This window comes from Metarhizium robertsii (genome assembly GCF_000187425.2).
Source record: "Metarhizium robertsii ARSEF 23 chromosome Unknown MAA_Scf_2, whole genome shotgun sequence".
NCBI classification, from domain to species: Eukaryota; Fungi; Ascomycota; class Sordariomycetes; order Hypocreales; family Clavicipitaceae; genus Metarhizium; species Metarhizium robertsii.
In genome coordinates this window covers 2053836-2068612 of record NW_011942160.1, presented here as the reverse complement: position 1 = coordinate 2068612, position 14777 = coordinate 2053836, and the positions used below count along the sequence as shown (strand labels likewise).

The window sequence follows — 14777 nt, the reverse complement described above, 5'->3', positions numbered from 1 at the left end:
CGCTTCTGAGCCCCTCAAGGCGACGAACGACTACTACGTACTTACTTAAGTAGATTACCAGGTTGCCAGGGACTAGAAGAACTGGGTGCTGGGATCAGCCACTGGGACCCATGGCCATGGCAATTCTTCGGCCGTGGATCCACCGGCGACGTCTTGTTGCGCGGGAACAACCTGGCCGGCCCAAGCCACGCAGCTTCATGGCCGAAAAAAAAAGTCCAGAATCTATTAGTTAGCGGCCAAAGCAAACCTAAAAATGTTGAAATGTTTAAATCCCTGCCTGATATGAAATACATATGTGCTTTGAATTGAATATCTGTGGCATCACAAGGTTCACTACCTAGGTAGGTACCTCTAAGGCTAGTACATCTAAGTACCTACCAAGTACCTGCCTGCCTTATGTACTTGCGAGTGGTCAAGGACCTGAGGTGAGACGTCAACTGGTGGACTTGACAAGACCAGTTGACCTCATAGAGACTGAGAAGCCAGAGCCTAACCCCACCCAAATACTTGTACCTTAGACTGGTACTTAGGTACGTACTTCACCCGTCAACTCGTCCGTCCCAACACCGCTGCCAACCCGTCTAACCTACGTCGAAACCTCGTTGATTAACCACCATCAGCATATTAAACTTGCCCATTTGCTTGCTGCACTCTGCCTCTCAGCTGGCATAGTGTCTCGCTGGTCTTTGCAACACTCTTCCTCCCGCGTCATCTGAATCGACACTCACGACGACGTGCAACACCCACCACATTTGTTATTAATTAGCTTTCAACAGTCCGTCTCGACCCCTCCGCCGATTATCCGCCACCGCCTCGACATCCAACATTGAAACTCCAAAGTCATATTACTCGGGACAGCGCCGACAAAAAGTAATATTTTTTACCCCACCAAGCTAAACTCTCTTATTAAAGATGAAGCGCTCACGAGAGCCCGAAGAATTTCTAGACTCCAATTTCCAAGACGGGGATGCAGAGCGGTTTGAATTTCGAGACTCGAGCATACCCACCGCCAAGATATCACAACTTGACATTGCAGTCCAAGACGAAGACGACGACACACCCACAATGAAATGCTCGCTGCCTCCTCACAAAGAACCAATTCCTTTCAGGTCATACCAGGAATACGAATCACACTATAGTATGTTTCACACAAATCGATGTCTCGAATGCCGCAAGAACTTCCCGTCAGAACACTTGCTTGGAGTACACCTTGAGGAATATCACGACCCTCTTATTAGAGTTCGAAGAGACAAGGGTGAACACACTGTAAGTCCTCATCTATATCGCCGTGTCGATTTTATTTCAAAAGGCGTCGTCGACAAGGAATTCCCGCTGACATGTGCGCGCAGTTCTCCTGCTTCGTAGAGGGATGTGAACGCAAGTGTCTCACTCATCAAAAACGCAGGCTGCACATGATCGACAAGCACATGTATCCGAAGAACTTCTTCTTCGGCGTCACCAAGGAAGGTATTGACGGAAGACGTTCACTCCTGGTCGAGGGTGATCACCATCGACGGAGATCATCAACAGCCTCGATGTCACAGGATTCACGGCGCAGGACAGGCATAATCGAAGAGCAAGAGGCCGGATCAAAGCGTGACGGCAAAAACAACAAACCACTATTCTCAGATACTGTCAAGGAAACGCCATCCAAAGGGCAAAATGTGGATGCAGACATGGCAGATCTCACAGGGGCCATGTCCGCGCTACAGTTTGTCCCTCCCAGCATTCGGTTCGGCCGTGGTGGCCGAGCAGGGTTCTCAAAATCATGAAAGAAAGTCACGGAAGAGCGACTGCATAATGATAATGATCAGTAACCAATACTTATGGTTTAATGATAATCGGTCAAACGAAGGATTGTCTACCTCTTGTGTCCCCTCATTTTGAACTCGTGTGTATCCATCAACCAGTTCGCATTCGTCCGCAAAATCCCCCCAGTTGTATGTAGTTCATAAACGCCAAACGCCGTGATACATCATTTGTATGTGAGCCCGTAATATTGCGTATTCCATCTCAGTCAGTCGATGCGCACCCTCTGCATCCACAGTTGACGCATTGAACGTCTCGACTCTCCTTGATTTCGACTCGAGGGACTCTACAGATGCACGTGCTGTTAAAGTTGGTCTCTTTCGTCTGGACACACCGAAGACAGCAAAGCTAGTAACATATTAGCAAAATTTGTCCATGCAATTCTCTCGAAACGAATCAAGGCTTACCTTCTCGTAACCCTGCTTCTTCCATTTTGCGATCAACATAGCATCTGCGTACCCATTCTTCAACAGCCAGTCGTACAGCTGTTTGCTGATGGCTTCCTTCTCATAGTACAAATCATACACGTATCGACTCCGCTGATGTGATATCTGGAAAATCTCCCACTGTGCTTGATGTTTTGGTCCAGGAGGAGGAGGTTTATTCTGGGCATCCTTCATTTTGTTCGCGAAGATGAGCAGGTCATCTTCGATGTCGCTAAAGCCTTCTGGCGGCGGCTTTCGTTTTGAAGAGTGTCGTATCGCAGGCATGGTTCTTTGTGTATATGGCCGGTAATCTTGCTGATTTTGTGAGCCACAATGGGATGCGAAGGATACCCTGAAGCTGAGCGAAGAGGAAAAGAATGCTAGAAGTCCGTCTAGTCGCTGCCCAGGGTCGCTATCAGACTGTGGCGTCAACTCCAGGTGTGGCGGGCACATCACGTGACTGGAGATCGGAGACGGCATGTGCGGTGCACCTCGTTTGACAGTTCAACGTCACAGGACAGTCGTCTCCAAGTTGAGAAGCATTGACTGCCCGCCATGGCTATCACGCCGACCCAATTCGCCAAAAAGACGGCGCAATGTACGCTCCCCGCCTTCGCGTTTATTGCCAGTGTGCTAACAAGTTGCGTAGCGGCCAACTGGTCGGATGCGAAACGTCGAGTTCTCTCCTCCTACCGCGAATGGATCCGAGCTGTACGTCCTCCCATCGCCAATTGACAAATTGTCACGCGAATATAGTATACTGTGGGGGTTCATTTCCAAAAGGAGTCGATATCTGTGGACAGAAAATTTTGTCATGTATGGCACGGCACACAAACCGCTAACGAGGCATCTCAGGCTCCCGAGATCCAAACCATGTATAACATGCCCTTGCCCATCTCCGCGATCCGAACGCGGGTCCGTCAGGAGTTTGAGCGAAACCGCTACGCGGCCAAGCTTCCTGTTGTTGATGTACTCTTGTTCAAGTCCCACGCCGAATATCAGGTACGCTCCTTACGGGACGAGTCTCGAGACGGTGGGGAGTTTCATAGGCTAACGGGTTGGGAAAATAGGAGATGATGAACTTCTGGAAGCAGACCACTCACGTCATGTCCTACTTCAAGGAGGAGAACTTTAGAGGAGACAAGAGGCTGCCATCGAGCTTCATGGATGGATTTTTGGAGGTGCGGCAACCTACATATGACCAGAAAACCCGATAATACGCACCAATTACAGATGCTGACCTTCTTCACAGGGGCGAAATTAGACAATAGGAGAAACTGCTGTGTATATAATTTTCCTTATAAAGAGATTTTTATGCAAAGAACGCCACAAGCTCCTTCTATCCCAGCCACCAGACGATTTGATCCAGGTGAACTTTGGTGACAAGTGAAAAAACATATTGAAAAGAGAAGAGGAATCAAAATCCCCACAGATGTGCCACAATGTTACACCCAGAAAATAAATCAATGCTCGATACCATTCTCCGCATTGAACGCTTGTCTCTTGGTCCAGAATTCGTCGGAAACCACATCACACACATCCTGCAGGTCCACCAATCCTTTCTTCAAAGCATCCACCGCCGTGCCCGCTATCAGATTCAATCAGCAAACAATCATCCCACTGTTGGAATCTCGACTACAGGCAAAGGGGGGGAGGGGGGTTGGGGGAATACATACAGTAGGTCTGAATTCGAATGTTCATCTTCGGCTCAGACGGGTGAGGAATGGCATAAGCGCAAAACTCAACATCGGGGCTGCAGAAAACAGTCAGTACATGACATGACGGCGTGTATTGGCGCACGCACAACAACACTCACTTTTTCATGATGATGTACCGCAGCGCGTTACCGAGGGTATGTCCCTCGTCCGTAAACTCAAACGAGGCAGCTGTGTCTGTAGAGCCGGGCAGCTGTCAATCATTAGCAAGGCCATGCTCGTGCTGCAGCAGCCTGTGGCGGCGGAAATCGTACAATCTTGACCCGTTGCGGCTCAGTCTCCTCCTCCTCCTCTTCTTCCTCTCCCTCTCCCTCTACGCCGTCTCCCATTTCGGCATCCTCGACGGTGGCCGCTTGTGCGGAGGGCGGGACATCGTCCATGTCTGCGTCTTGCGACAAGTCTTGTGTCTTCTTTGTACGGCCAGGCATTTTGGCATATATCGGGGCACCAAAATTCTCGGCTCCCCCCACCCAGAAAAACAGAACTCTTTTAAAAAAAAAAAAAATTGGTAGTCCTTCAGGGAGTAGAGTGTGGGTGCTTTATGAGATGAGTTCACAGTGCCTGTGAGCCTCGTGGTTTGCGCCTTGTCCAGATTTTTTGGCTCTTTGATGATGAGATTCAATTATCCAGAATTTTTGAGGTCGATACGGCGGGTCCAGAGTGTGGCGCTGGATGCCAAGACGGGTAACTGCACACAGATACAAATATATGACAAAATAGTAGCTCGGTTTTTCAATCATCCGAGCTTGGCCCGGGTAGCTCAATGGCTAGAGCGTGGGACTTTTAATCCCAAGGTTGGGGGTTCGAGACCCCCCTCGGGCGTCAACTTTACTTTTTGCCTTTGTAGACGATTCTGTGGTCGTCCCTGGGCTTATCTCTAATTTTTTAAAAAAAATTTTCTATGTCTTGACACGAATGAGATGTGGTGCGTTGTCTTTCCCCTGTTTCTCCTACTACCTCATTCACGACACGGCAGATGACTGTCGAATTTGCACGTGCTACATGGCACAGAGGCCAATTACCGAATACTTGACGTATTAGATAGAAATATATGCGCTAGCTATCAAACTAAAACTAATATAGTCGGTATAAAACATAGTGACAGTGTTGGCGGTTGTTATTCGGGGATATATATAGGGTAGCATCTATCCGTTTATCCGTTTCCCCAGCGAGCACTCCATCCCAGCGCCCAATGCCGTGAACCGAGACTCTTTGACTGCGTGGTGAGAGTGAAGTCACTCGCTACCGCTACCTCGGGTTGGTTGTGCATTAGTTTACGTACGCACATCCATACTGACAATGGAAGTGCGTCATGATCGGGTTGCTTGCTGGCCCCCTGCGCAGCAGGATGATCCGAACTCTTTGCTCTGTGCACACACACTTGACGTAGGCGAAACAAGCCCCACGGAAGAAAAAAGAAACCAAACTCGAAAGCCAAAAAACAGGTTGCATGCTTACAACATGGCTCGGTGGCAAACAATGTACATACAGTATGACACGACACTCGTGATCAACAGACATGGCAAGTGACTGCCTTTGCATGAAACGTCGCAGTCGCCAATCGGAACCGTGTCTGCAAGAGTGGAGGGGGGGGATCCGGGTGCGCGGGTGTCCTAGTGCTGTCACTCTGCCTTTCAGCCTTCCAGTGGCACCTTTGGCGCCCGCCGCAGTATTGACACCAACAGACGATCCGCATTTCACAAATGCCCATCAACTCGTCCCGCAACGCCATCAGCATTCACGGATGAACGACATGGACCCAAGGCAGCTTTGAGGCGCTCGAGGGCTCGGAACAGGCTGACAAGGGGGACTGGAGGTGCGCCAAGGGCCGTAAGGCAGTGCCGCATTTGACCCCACTGTTGCAACGTCGACCTGAGACGTCGTCGTCTCAGGTCCAGCCCACCGACGGGACAGGGGATGCGGGCCCCTGAAGAGAAAGTCAAGTCAAGTCTGGTCTGGTAATGCTAAGCTGGAAGTTACCGAGGGCCAGGCTTCTTGATTGATGACAGCATTTTCAAAGACAGTCAGTCAGTCCATGTCGGCTTCGGACTGGGCCGCTTCATGTCAATGTCACGAAATGTGTTAGCGAGGGCCACAGTGAATAACAGAGACCTCAGTGGATAAGTAGTTATTACCCGAGTCGTCGTCCCAAAAAAAAAAAAAAAAAAACACCAGACCCGTCTGCCATTGACGCGTCCCTGTCACCTGGAACAACTCATCACCAACAGGCCCAACCTTTATGCATCACCAGAAACAAACGCAGACCGCCTGTTCCGTATGGAGCACGGAGTGTCAAATGCACGTCTGGCTGCGACTCGCGCGGCACTCGTCGCTTCACTTACCCATGACCATCTCTGTCAAGTCTTGGGTCTTGACAGGCGGGGTCTTTTTAGTCTGAAGATTGGTGTGGTGTCCATGTCTGGACTCTGGTGCCATATTCGAGGGACCTGGTCTCGCTTGGAACCCAGACTGTCGACCCCCACGGACAGAAAACGGCCATGGGTGGTGGATGGGTCTACCAGGAGGGGAACAAGGAGAAAGGAAGGCTTCAGGACCCAAGAAACCAAAAAGAAGCTTTTCGCCATCATGACTACTACGGCACTACCCTTGGCCCAGGGTACGGTGTGCTATCATCGGTGTGTACGGAGTAACTACTCCGTATTGCAAATGGGCACCTAGCCTTGGATCTTTATGCTATTAATCTTGCTTGCTATATTTTCGCCTGGACCGAAGCTAACTCGCCGTATTCTCCATGTCATTGCTCGATAATCGGGGCAATGAGAAACATTGTACATACAATGCGTTGGGCTGTGCTCCATACCCGACGGCAATCTCCGAGCTCTGGCTACAATTACCGAGTGTCCTCTTTTTCGACAGACAATGCATCAGCTATTTTGTGAATTGGTCTTCTCTCGCCGTGGCTAGGGTATTAGTACTACCAAGAGTATGTACTCCGTAGCCACGAGGTAGTGGTCCTAGACACACCAGAAGTGTGGCTTCGCTTTTCCGTCTGACAGAACGGAGTAGGAGACAAAGAAAAAGCAAGCTGGGGATTCATATATCTGGCCTTTAATATCAGTCAAAATTGGCAGCGAGGTGCCGGAATACACAATACACAATCACCCTGCAGGCCACGCAAGGAGTGTCTAGGATATTTGCACCGGCAAAAGAAGTACTAGCACTACATATAGTAGGCGCTGAGGTGAACACGATTTAGCGAGGATCTCACGTCACCGGCAATCATCTCTTTAGGCCCCTGCACGTTCTTTTTGTTTGTAACACAAAGCGTGGGATCTGGATAACGGATAGGGCCGCGGACGTCTTTCTTGGCCGGCCACTCGCACGTCCTTCCCCAAGGTCTTGCCCTGCGGTCAATCCATCTTGATGAAATTACCACCATCATCCATGGAATGACGGTCGCTCGTTGGGGACGGGAGGGCCAAGAAATCACGTTGTACATACGTACCTCCTGCGCCATGTGCGACCCATGCTGGATATATCTGTGGCCTCAAGTCCGGATCGTCACGTCAGTGTCATAAAACCACAACTGTCACTGTAAAGAATGACGAGAATTAGCATGAATATGATTCTTTGCGTGTTCCAGCATGATGAGAGTTTTGGTGGAACAGACACCTCGATGCTCGCAATCACGTCCAACTTAGCATCTCAAGGAACTGAGCCTCGAAAATCGTGGGCCTATACGCTCGACGACAGACAATTAAAGAATACGACTCGATAATGTATTCGGTCGAGGAGCCAGGGCCATTCGTTGGGCCATGGTTAGATTGGCACTTGGTAGTCCAGTCGAATACATGAATCGTGAATACCATTGATAAGCACTGTCAATGTCAGTGGCAGCCAATATCATGTAGTATATTCCATCTGTGATATCGTGTCTTCACGAAGCCAAGCCATGGCGACCCGACATGCCGCACATATCATCAACTGATGATTTCTCCTCGTACGCCGTTGCCTGTCATGCCGCGATCGACTCTAGCGTGGTTCGTTAGACTGACCCACGTGGATCATGGTCCCATGGATGAACCTTAACCAAGTTGGCACCTTGACTGCTTCCGTCGTTGTCCTACTAGATGGGGAAGACTGGCAGCTTCGGACCTGCATGTAGCATGGCGACAACCAAAAAAAATCTCGCAAATATATGCAATCATCTTTTCGTGCGCCCTATGCTCTGTGAAATGGTTTCCGAATCGGCGCTTCATGTTTAGTCTCTCGCTTCTTCTTCTTCAACTTATCGCCAGACTGGTGTTTTTGGTCTTCCAACGCTTCTACTTGGGGATTTGCTGCAATAAGAGAAAATTAGTGCCAACTCGTTACAAACATATTTCGCCAGAAACTTGCTATTCAACTACGTACTATCGACCCCATGTTGAAGTTCCCTGGAAGATTCATACAATAAATAGCCTACTGAGGAGAGGGCCGCCAACACTCTGTGGCAAAATACATATGTAGATAGATAGTGCTAACATGCACCGGTCTACCATAGCGCAGTGGTGATAATGCCAGGATGTCATATCAAACACTTTTTGTCTCAGGCCGGGCTGTGCTGGAATTCCTGAATAAACATATTTGTGTCCGTTCTACTGATATTTGCCGCAGCTATTCCGTTTGATGATAGGTCTAGTTATTCCCAGGAGCGAATTGATAATTGGACGCTGCGTTGCGCAAGCGGCGAAATAACCTGACAGTAATTCTTCGGTCTCGCTATGGGAATGGTGCTGAATATCGGCTTATGGGAAGCCTTCCTAGAGCAAACTTCAGTGCAGGTGGCTTGTCCGGGTTCGAGTGGGTGGATTCCCAACTGGGACTCGTTTACCTTGGTCTGGACATGTTTGGGGTATGGTGCGCCGTGGTCAAACGATAAACCAACTAGGCTCCTGGCTTGTTTGTTGTTTGTCTCATGGACCATCGTGACCAATAAGGTGATCCAATCAAAGAATAGAGCGCCGATTCTTTCCAGGGGCTTGAGGTGCGGCTGCAGGAGATGATGGAGGGTGGCGGCGTCTGTGAGGATGATGCTAAGTTGAAGGTAAAACAGACTAGACTGCGGCAGTGGGACGGAAGACCAACGCCCCGTCTAGTGAAGTCAGCTCTTTCGGCGACCTTGAACAAGGGATGCCGCGAGGCAATCCGACGCTGTGACTTCTTGGCGGCGATTCGTGTACATATTCAAAAGGAAGCCGACTCGTGCTCAACATGCGGCGGAATGCCCAGAGGATGTCGTGTTATTTGCCTGGACACAGCAGGGTTAGGAGGGAAAAACGGGAGAACAAACATCTGTTTGGCGTTGGATTTCCTATGCAAGAAAATACCAGACGGTTATCCTGGATATTGAATCTTCGCCCAGAAGCTAAACCATGCTGAACAATAACTGAAAGAACAAAAAGAAGTTGAGGCCTGGGCGAAGACGCAGTAGCCACGACAACAACAGCCGAGCATACTCCGTACCCCGTACAGAGTATATGCTGCCCAAATATCGAGTTGGGCCATGAACTCTTGGTCCCTCCCATCTCTACTAATTCGAGTCGATGTCTGGAACCGGGCCAGCTGACAGAGCATGAGTAAAGCATTTTTGTCGTCATACGACGTGCGGAACTTGGCGTCTGGGTACTCTGTACTGCTGTGTCACAGACAGGTACGTTGGTGGGCTGCGAGTTCGTTCACAGATGGCATATTTGATGCTGGAGTTGAATATCTGTCAAATTCTAGTCATGGTTGCTTCGTGTTGATCTGCGTCTTTGTCTCTGGTGGTGCGTATGGAGCCATAATAGAGCAAGTGCCGTATTGCAGCTTAGCAGGGAAACGAGAAAGTCGACTAGTAGCAGTATTCGTGTTCATGGTGGGGGAGGGGGTCCGTTCTGGACTATTCCTGGCGATGGTCGAGTTGGGATGTTTGGTAGAGGCCCTGGCGTCCCGTCTGATGTCGCACTTTGGTGGAGCTGCTCAGCCTGGATTGAAAGCTGGGGGGCCGCCTCTTCATGGCGATGCCGCGGGTTTCAGACAAGGCCATGGCGTCTGCTCCCAGTAAGATCTGCTTCTATTAGTGCTCAAAAGGGACGTAAGCATTCAGTCTGAAAGCTGGGCGAGAAGGGAAGACATCTGTGACGAGTTGTGATGAGCCAAAAACACCTCGCTCTAAAACACATAACCAACCATTGTGCGTGTTTGTTGCTTGATATGTCCAGTAGTACTTCCATATTGTCTTGTACGATCGAATGAGCATGTCAAGTACATAAGTGTCTTGGTAGTATCTTGTTCCAGTTGACGGCAGCCGCGCTTATTCCAGCCACTGGCACTAGCAACGGAAAACTTGGGGACCTGACCGCTCGCACAGTCAGTCGGAGTCGATCTATGCCATCTTGTACTCCCTAGCCCATGTTCCGTACTTGTGTATAATATAATAGGTTGATATGTGGTTCTTGCTGCGATCCGCATTGGACTCCTAGTTGAGATTAGCTTCGGCTAATAGGGGCGATTTGTTGACTGAATACACTCCGTGCCGTGATAACCAACAGTACTTTCTTTGTCAATGCGACTGCCGGCCATACTATTGGTGCAGGCGACGGACCAGGCATAGAATAATCTCAGTATTTTTGCATTTTGGTGACTTGGGACAAAGAGACACCCCCTTGACCAGCGGAGACCCCCCAGAACCCCTCGGCTTTGGCCAGGCGGCATCTCTTGATATGTGTACCAACTTGACAAGAGACGTTCCAATTGTAATATTATCGTGTACTTGGCAACTTTTGTTGTAGTATGTACTTTACTTTATTGAAGTGCTGTGTGACCCATGGCGAGCCCAGACGACGCTTGTGCTGGCTGGCTGACTGGCTTGCGGTGCCTTGGGGTAATCCCTGCGCTTTGTGCTGCAAACTGCCCCCTCCTGGTATCCTGGTGTGCATACGATCTCATCATCCCATGCTCACTCCCCCCTTGGTCTGTTTGGCTGCAGTCCATTGCTTCAGGATCCTCCAGGACCAGCACCAGTCGCAGCTTGTGCGAGCCCACTCTGTCCGTCTCAGTGTTTTGATACTCTTGTTGGTGGTTGGAAGGACTGCCGTGGTTTTCGGAGGAGCATTGCTGGATTGGATTGGATTGTACCGTCGACAAAGCCCTTTCTTTGCTCTAGTCTCAAGCACGGAGTACTCCTGGATGCTCCTGACTCTGCGCTGCTCGACGCCTCAGAGCTGCTCGGCTCCTTGCTCCTTCTTTATCTTTAACACTTCATCCTCAAGATCCCTCCTTCCTCCCCTCCTCTCCCCTCTCCCCTCCCCTCACCTCCTCCCCTCGCTCTTTCCCTCGTACTCCGGTGCTGTCTCGAGATTAATCTTCACCACCAAACCCACCGGCGTCATCGCGAATGGTAATTTGTCTGTTATCTTGTCCGCCTCGCTCGCCAATTTCGCCGCAAAGACGCTGCTTGTCGCCTCTGCCGCACCTGCAGTCCACGCTTTAACCCTGTGCTGTGTGCCTCGCTAGTCCGTTTTCACTGACGACGGGCCCTTGGCTCCTCCAACGTCGACCACTCGCTGAACTCGCTCCCTCTCGCGCCGACAATCTCGAACCCACCAAGGCCAACCACCACATCCACCACAACCACCACAACCACCGTTGTGGCTCACCACTGGAACGCTGCCATCTCATTGATTCGCCCATAAAAGTCCGCAACCGCCACCCCTGCGTGTTTGAGCCCGTCCACCAGGTGCCATTTTGCGGGCATCTGCATCGTGTTGCATTCTGGGCCTTCGCCCGGCGCTTCTCATTGTCATTGTCGCTCTCTTCTCTCTGCTTTTTTATCAGCCAACTTGTCGACTCTCCCTTTCTGGCCTGCACGCACGTAGCGGGTGTATTGTGCTTTCCGTCACATCCCTCGCTTCAGAAAGTCTACGTTGCGCCAGGTCTCATACCTGCATCGTCTCGATATTACACAAAGGTGACCGCTGACCCGGTATTTTGATGTTGTGGGATTTTCAAAACACGGTCTCGGTAACAATTCTTCCAAAAGGGGGAGGAACTTTTTTTTTCGATTCGCATTGTGATATTGATTGCGTTCGTGTCACCATTCCCGAAGAACAGATCTCTTACCGAGGCTAGGATCCCGACCACACAGACTGCAAAGCAAGAGTTTGAGTTCTGCTAGCTGCTGAGCCGGTAGTCACCACTGGCCCGCAATAGCGCAAGGAGACAACTGGTGATAACACCGCGACTGGGCTTTGACCCGCGCCTCGCTCATACTTCCTGGAAACGATAGTGAAGCACACTGGCTCTTCAATTTACCGACAGCTAGAAGATAGTGTACCCAGTCACCCCGGCTTAACTTCCATCGCGTGGCTAGTTCATTCAACATATCCCATATCAACTCCTCCAACTTCGGGGAAATTCAATCAATATGAGTGCCGCGATCGCGATGGCGCCATCTCCAGCTCCCCACGAGAGGCCGCCTTTTTCTGCCACCGATGTAGTTGCTTCTGAAGCATCCGGCAGCACCAAGGTTACTGGTCCGACATCTCCCACCCATAGAACACCCACAACCGCATCAGGGCCTAATGGCAAGAGCACGAGCGCTGGTCCCCAGAAAAATGGCGATAGAGGCAGCCCCAAGGGATCTGGAGCATCCTCAGGTGCAAAATCCTCGCCGAATGGCCCGTAAGTTGCGCAGCCAACACGAATTTATGTGCCAAATCGAGTTCGATTTTTGACTAATCAATTTCCTCACAGTAACCGTAATGAAATAGGCCGACCCAAGGTGATTGTGAAAAAGGAACCCGGATCTCCAACACTACCAAATATGAAACCTCGACCGCGGCGGTTGGACCTGTCCAAAAACACCCTTTCAACACCCAACAACCCAGCCTCAGCAGTGCCTATGTCAGCCCGTGACAGCCTGGGGATTCAAGAAGTAGGCATCGCCTGCCTATCACCTGGATTTGTGACGCAGGACCCAGTTATGAAGGAGCAGTTGCAAAGAAGCATGTCTGTAAGAGAGCAGCAGCGCAGCATCATCGAACAAAGGTTACAACAGCAATCTGCGAAGGGAGACGGTCCCAGCGATAAAGACAAAGATGCACTCTCAAACTTTGCCGCCAAGACACCTGGCATGTCTCGCAGAGGAAAAGCGCCCCCTGGGCTCTCCATTGTAGCACCATCTCACGAGCACTTTGCCAATGAGCGAGTGATTCAGTCGGCACCGCTTGGTCGCAGCTTCACTGGCCCTCAACATCACGCGTCAATGTCACGTCAAGTTGTCAATCACCCTTCACATCTGTCCAGCAACTCACATATTCACCATGTTCCTGCTAATCAGACAAATAACCGCCTGCCCCCGATCAGCGACGTCTTCGGGCACAGTGCTACTGCCCATCCAGACAACGCACCGCCGCCTTTTCAACGAGGAGCTCCTCTGGCATCCCCAAGTCTGCATTCAGCACACCAACAGCCTCCCTCATCTGGCCGACCAAGGGAATACAAGTCTGCCGAAGAAGCACAACACGAACTGGCTGGAGGAAGACCTGAGTTACTCCCAAAGATCGTCCATTATGGTGGCCACCAACCTCCCACTCCTCCATCTCCTGCCGCGGGAAGTCGACAACTTGATGGCAGCCGAACTTCTACCAAACGCCGCACTAGAGCTGAGTACGAGGAAGGTGCAAGCCCTCCACTGGGTTACGGGCCATCTGCAACGAAGCGAGGACCGTTTGGTGAGGGTAGAGACAGCCCCGAGACACAGCGCGCAAAGAAGGACGAATTTCTTCGCCTTTGCTCAAGGGCATGGGACCTATTTCACTCATAATAACGGCTGCCGCGTTGCAACATGGTGAAACTGCTTATGTGTTTGCTTATATACAGCTCAGTCGTCTAGCCATTATGGCCATTCAGTCGCCACACGTGCATTGCCGTTGATGGCACCATAAAGCTGGCAGCAGGGGCAGTGTCCTGGTCTCGTGCAAAGATGTCATGTGTTTTAGATATTATGGCTGCACGATACATATTTTTATACATTAATCGACTCTGCACCTCCGGCTACTGTTAATATTCAGGAGAAGCATAGCGGAGGATAGAAAATTCTGTGCTGGGCATACTATATTCTCGACCTGACGCCACCCAGCGTCCTGACAACGGTGGATTTTGAGACTCTTTGTTTCGCAGGGTCGTTGTCTTTATCTATTTTTTACTCTTTGTTCCTGACGCCCTTTGGGTGTTTTTCTTTTCTTTTTCACACTTCTCACCTTTCGCCTGCTTGAATAGGAAGCAGGAGGCTGGATCATTGTCGAATATCTGCTACTAGTTTTCGAGTTCGGGATTATATACCTTTATGGGTGGGCTGATGGTCTGTGCGCAGAACTAAGATTCGTATTTTTGGGGAGCAACTTACATTATCAGAAGCTACTTGACATGAGCAAACGATAAGGGGCGGATGAACTGTGTAAGGCGACAATGGGGCAAGGGGTGGGATATTTTGGAAATGGCGGGTAGCCTCGGTTTACATAATATCTTCCTGGAGTTGGATAGGTCAATATACAGAGGAAATTCCACACCCGCCAGCAATTTGTTTCCTTTGAGGATGTCAACCAGCACTACACGATTATCCAAGTGAAGACAGGGTGGCCATGCCACCGGCCAAGGCGTGGATGTATTCAATACCGTGATGCTACATACATACACTGGCCTCTGTCTGAACAGTTCGGTACATCGCCGAACAGACCGGCAAGAAATTAGAAGGTTTCAGGAGACTCGAGGAGTCTGGGGTTGAGTAGTTAGTTCCTGGGTGAATAAAAGTTTCATTATCGGCGATCAAACTCTGGGAAAACGT

General features: G+C 50.3%; 5 protein-coding genes across 5 annotated transcripts; 3 read left to right on the top strand and 2 right to left on the bottom strand.

Moving 5' to 3' along the window:
- Positions 1 to 912: 912 nt before the first annotated feature.
- On the top strand, positions 913 to 1772 carry MAA_05800 (zinc finger domain-containing protein; the record flags this gene model as incomplete). The annotated part of the gene is made up of 2 exons (XM_007823798.1): positions 913 to 1266; positions 1350 to 1772. 2 exons carry the CDS (start codon positions 913 to 915, stop codon positions 1770 to 1772), a joined length of 777 nt encoding a protein of 258 aa, XP_007821989.1.
- A 241-nt stretch (positions 1773 to 2013) lies between these two features.
- On the bottom strand, positions 2014 to 2519 carry MAA_05801 (uncharacterized protein; the record flags this gene model as incomplete). Its single annotated transcript, XM_007823799.1, has 2 exons — positions 2014 to 2157; positions 2217 to 2519. The coding sequence occupies 2 exons, from the start codon at positions 2517 to 2519 to the stop codon at positions 2014 to 2016; spliced, it is 447 nt and encodes a 148-aa protein (XP_007821990.1).
- A 270-nt stretch (positions 2520 to 2789) lies between these two features.
- MAA_05802 (complex 1 protein) lies at positions 2790 to 3451 on the top strand (the record flags this gene model as incomplete). Its single annotated transcript, XM_007823800.1, has 4 exons — positions 2790 to 2832; positions 2884 to 2945; positions 3090 to 3236; positions 3305 to 3451. The coding sequence occupies 4 exons, from the start codon at positions 2790 to 2792 to the stop codon at positions 3449 to 3451; spliced, it is 399 nt and encodes a 132-aa protein (XP_007821991.1).
- Positions 3452 to 3697: 246 nt separating this feature from the next.
- Positions 3698 to 4377, bottom strand: MAA_05803 (uncharacterized protein; the record flags this gene model as incomplete). The annotated part of the gene is made up of 4 exons (XM_007823801.1): positions 3698 to 3822; positions 3911 to 3987; positions 4051 to 4142; positions 4204 to 4377. The coding sequence occupies 4 exons, from the start codon at positions 4375 to 4377 to the stop codon at positions 3698 to 3700; spliced, it is 468 nt and encodes a 155-aa protein (XP_007821992.1).
- A 7997-nt stretch (positions 4378 to 12374) lies between these two features.
- MAA_05804 (uncharacterized protein) lies at positions 12375 to 13757 on the top strand (the record flags this gene model as incomplete). Its single annotated transcript, XM_007823802.1, has 2 exons — positions 12375 to 12613; positions 12686 to 13757. The coding sequence occupies 2 exons, from the start codon at positions 12375 to 12377 to the stop codon at positions 13755 to 13757; spliced, it is 1311 nt and encodes a 436-aa protein (XP_007821993.1).
- Positions 13758 to 14777: the final 1020 nt, after the last annotated feature.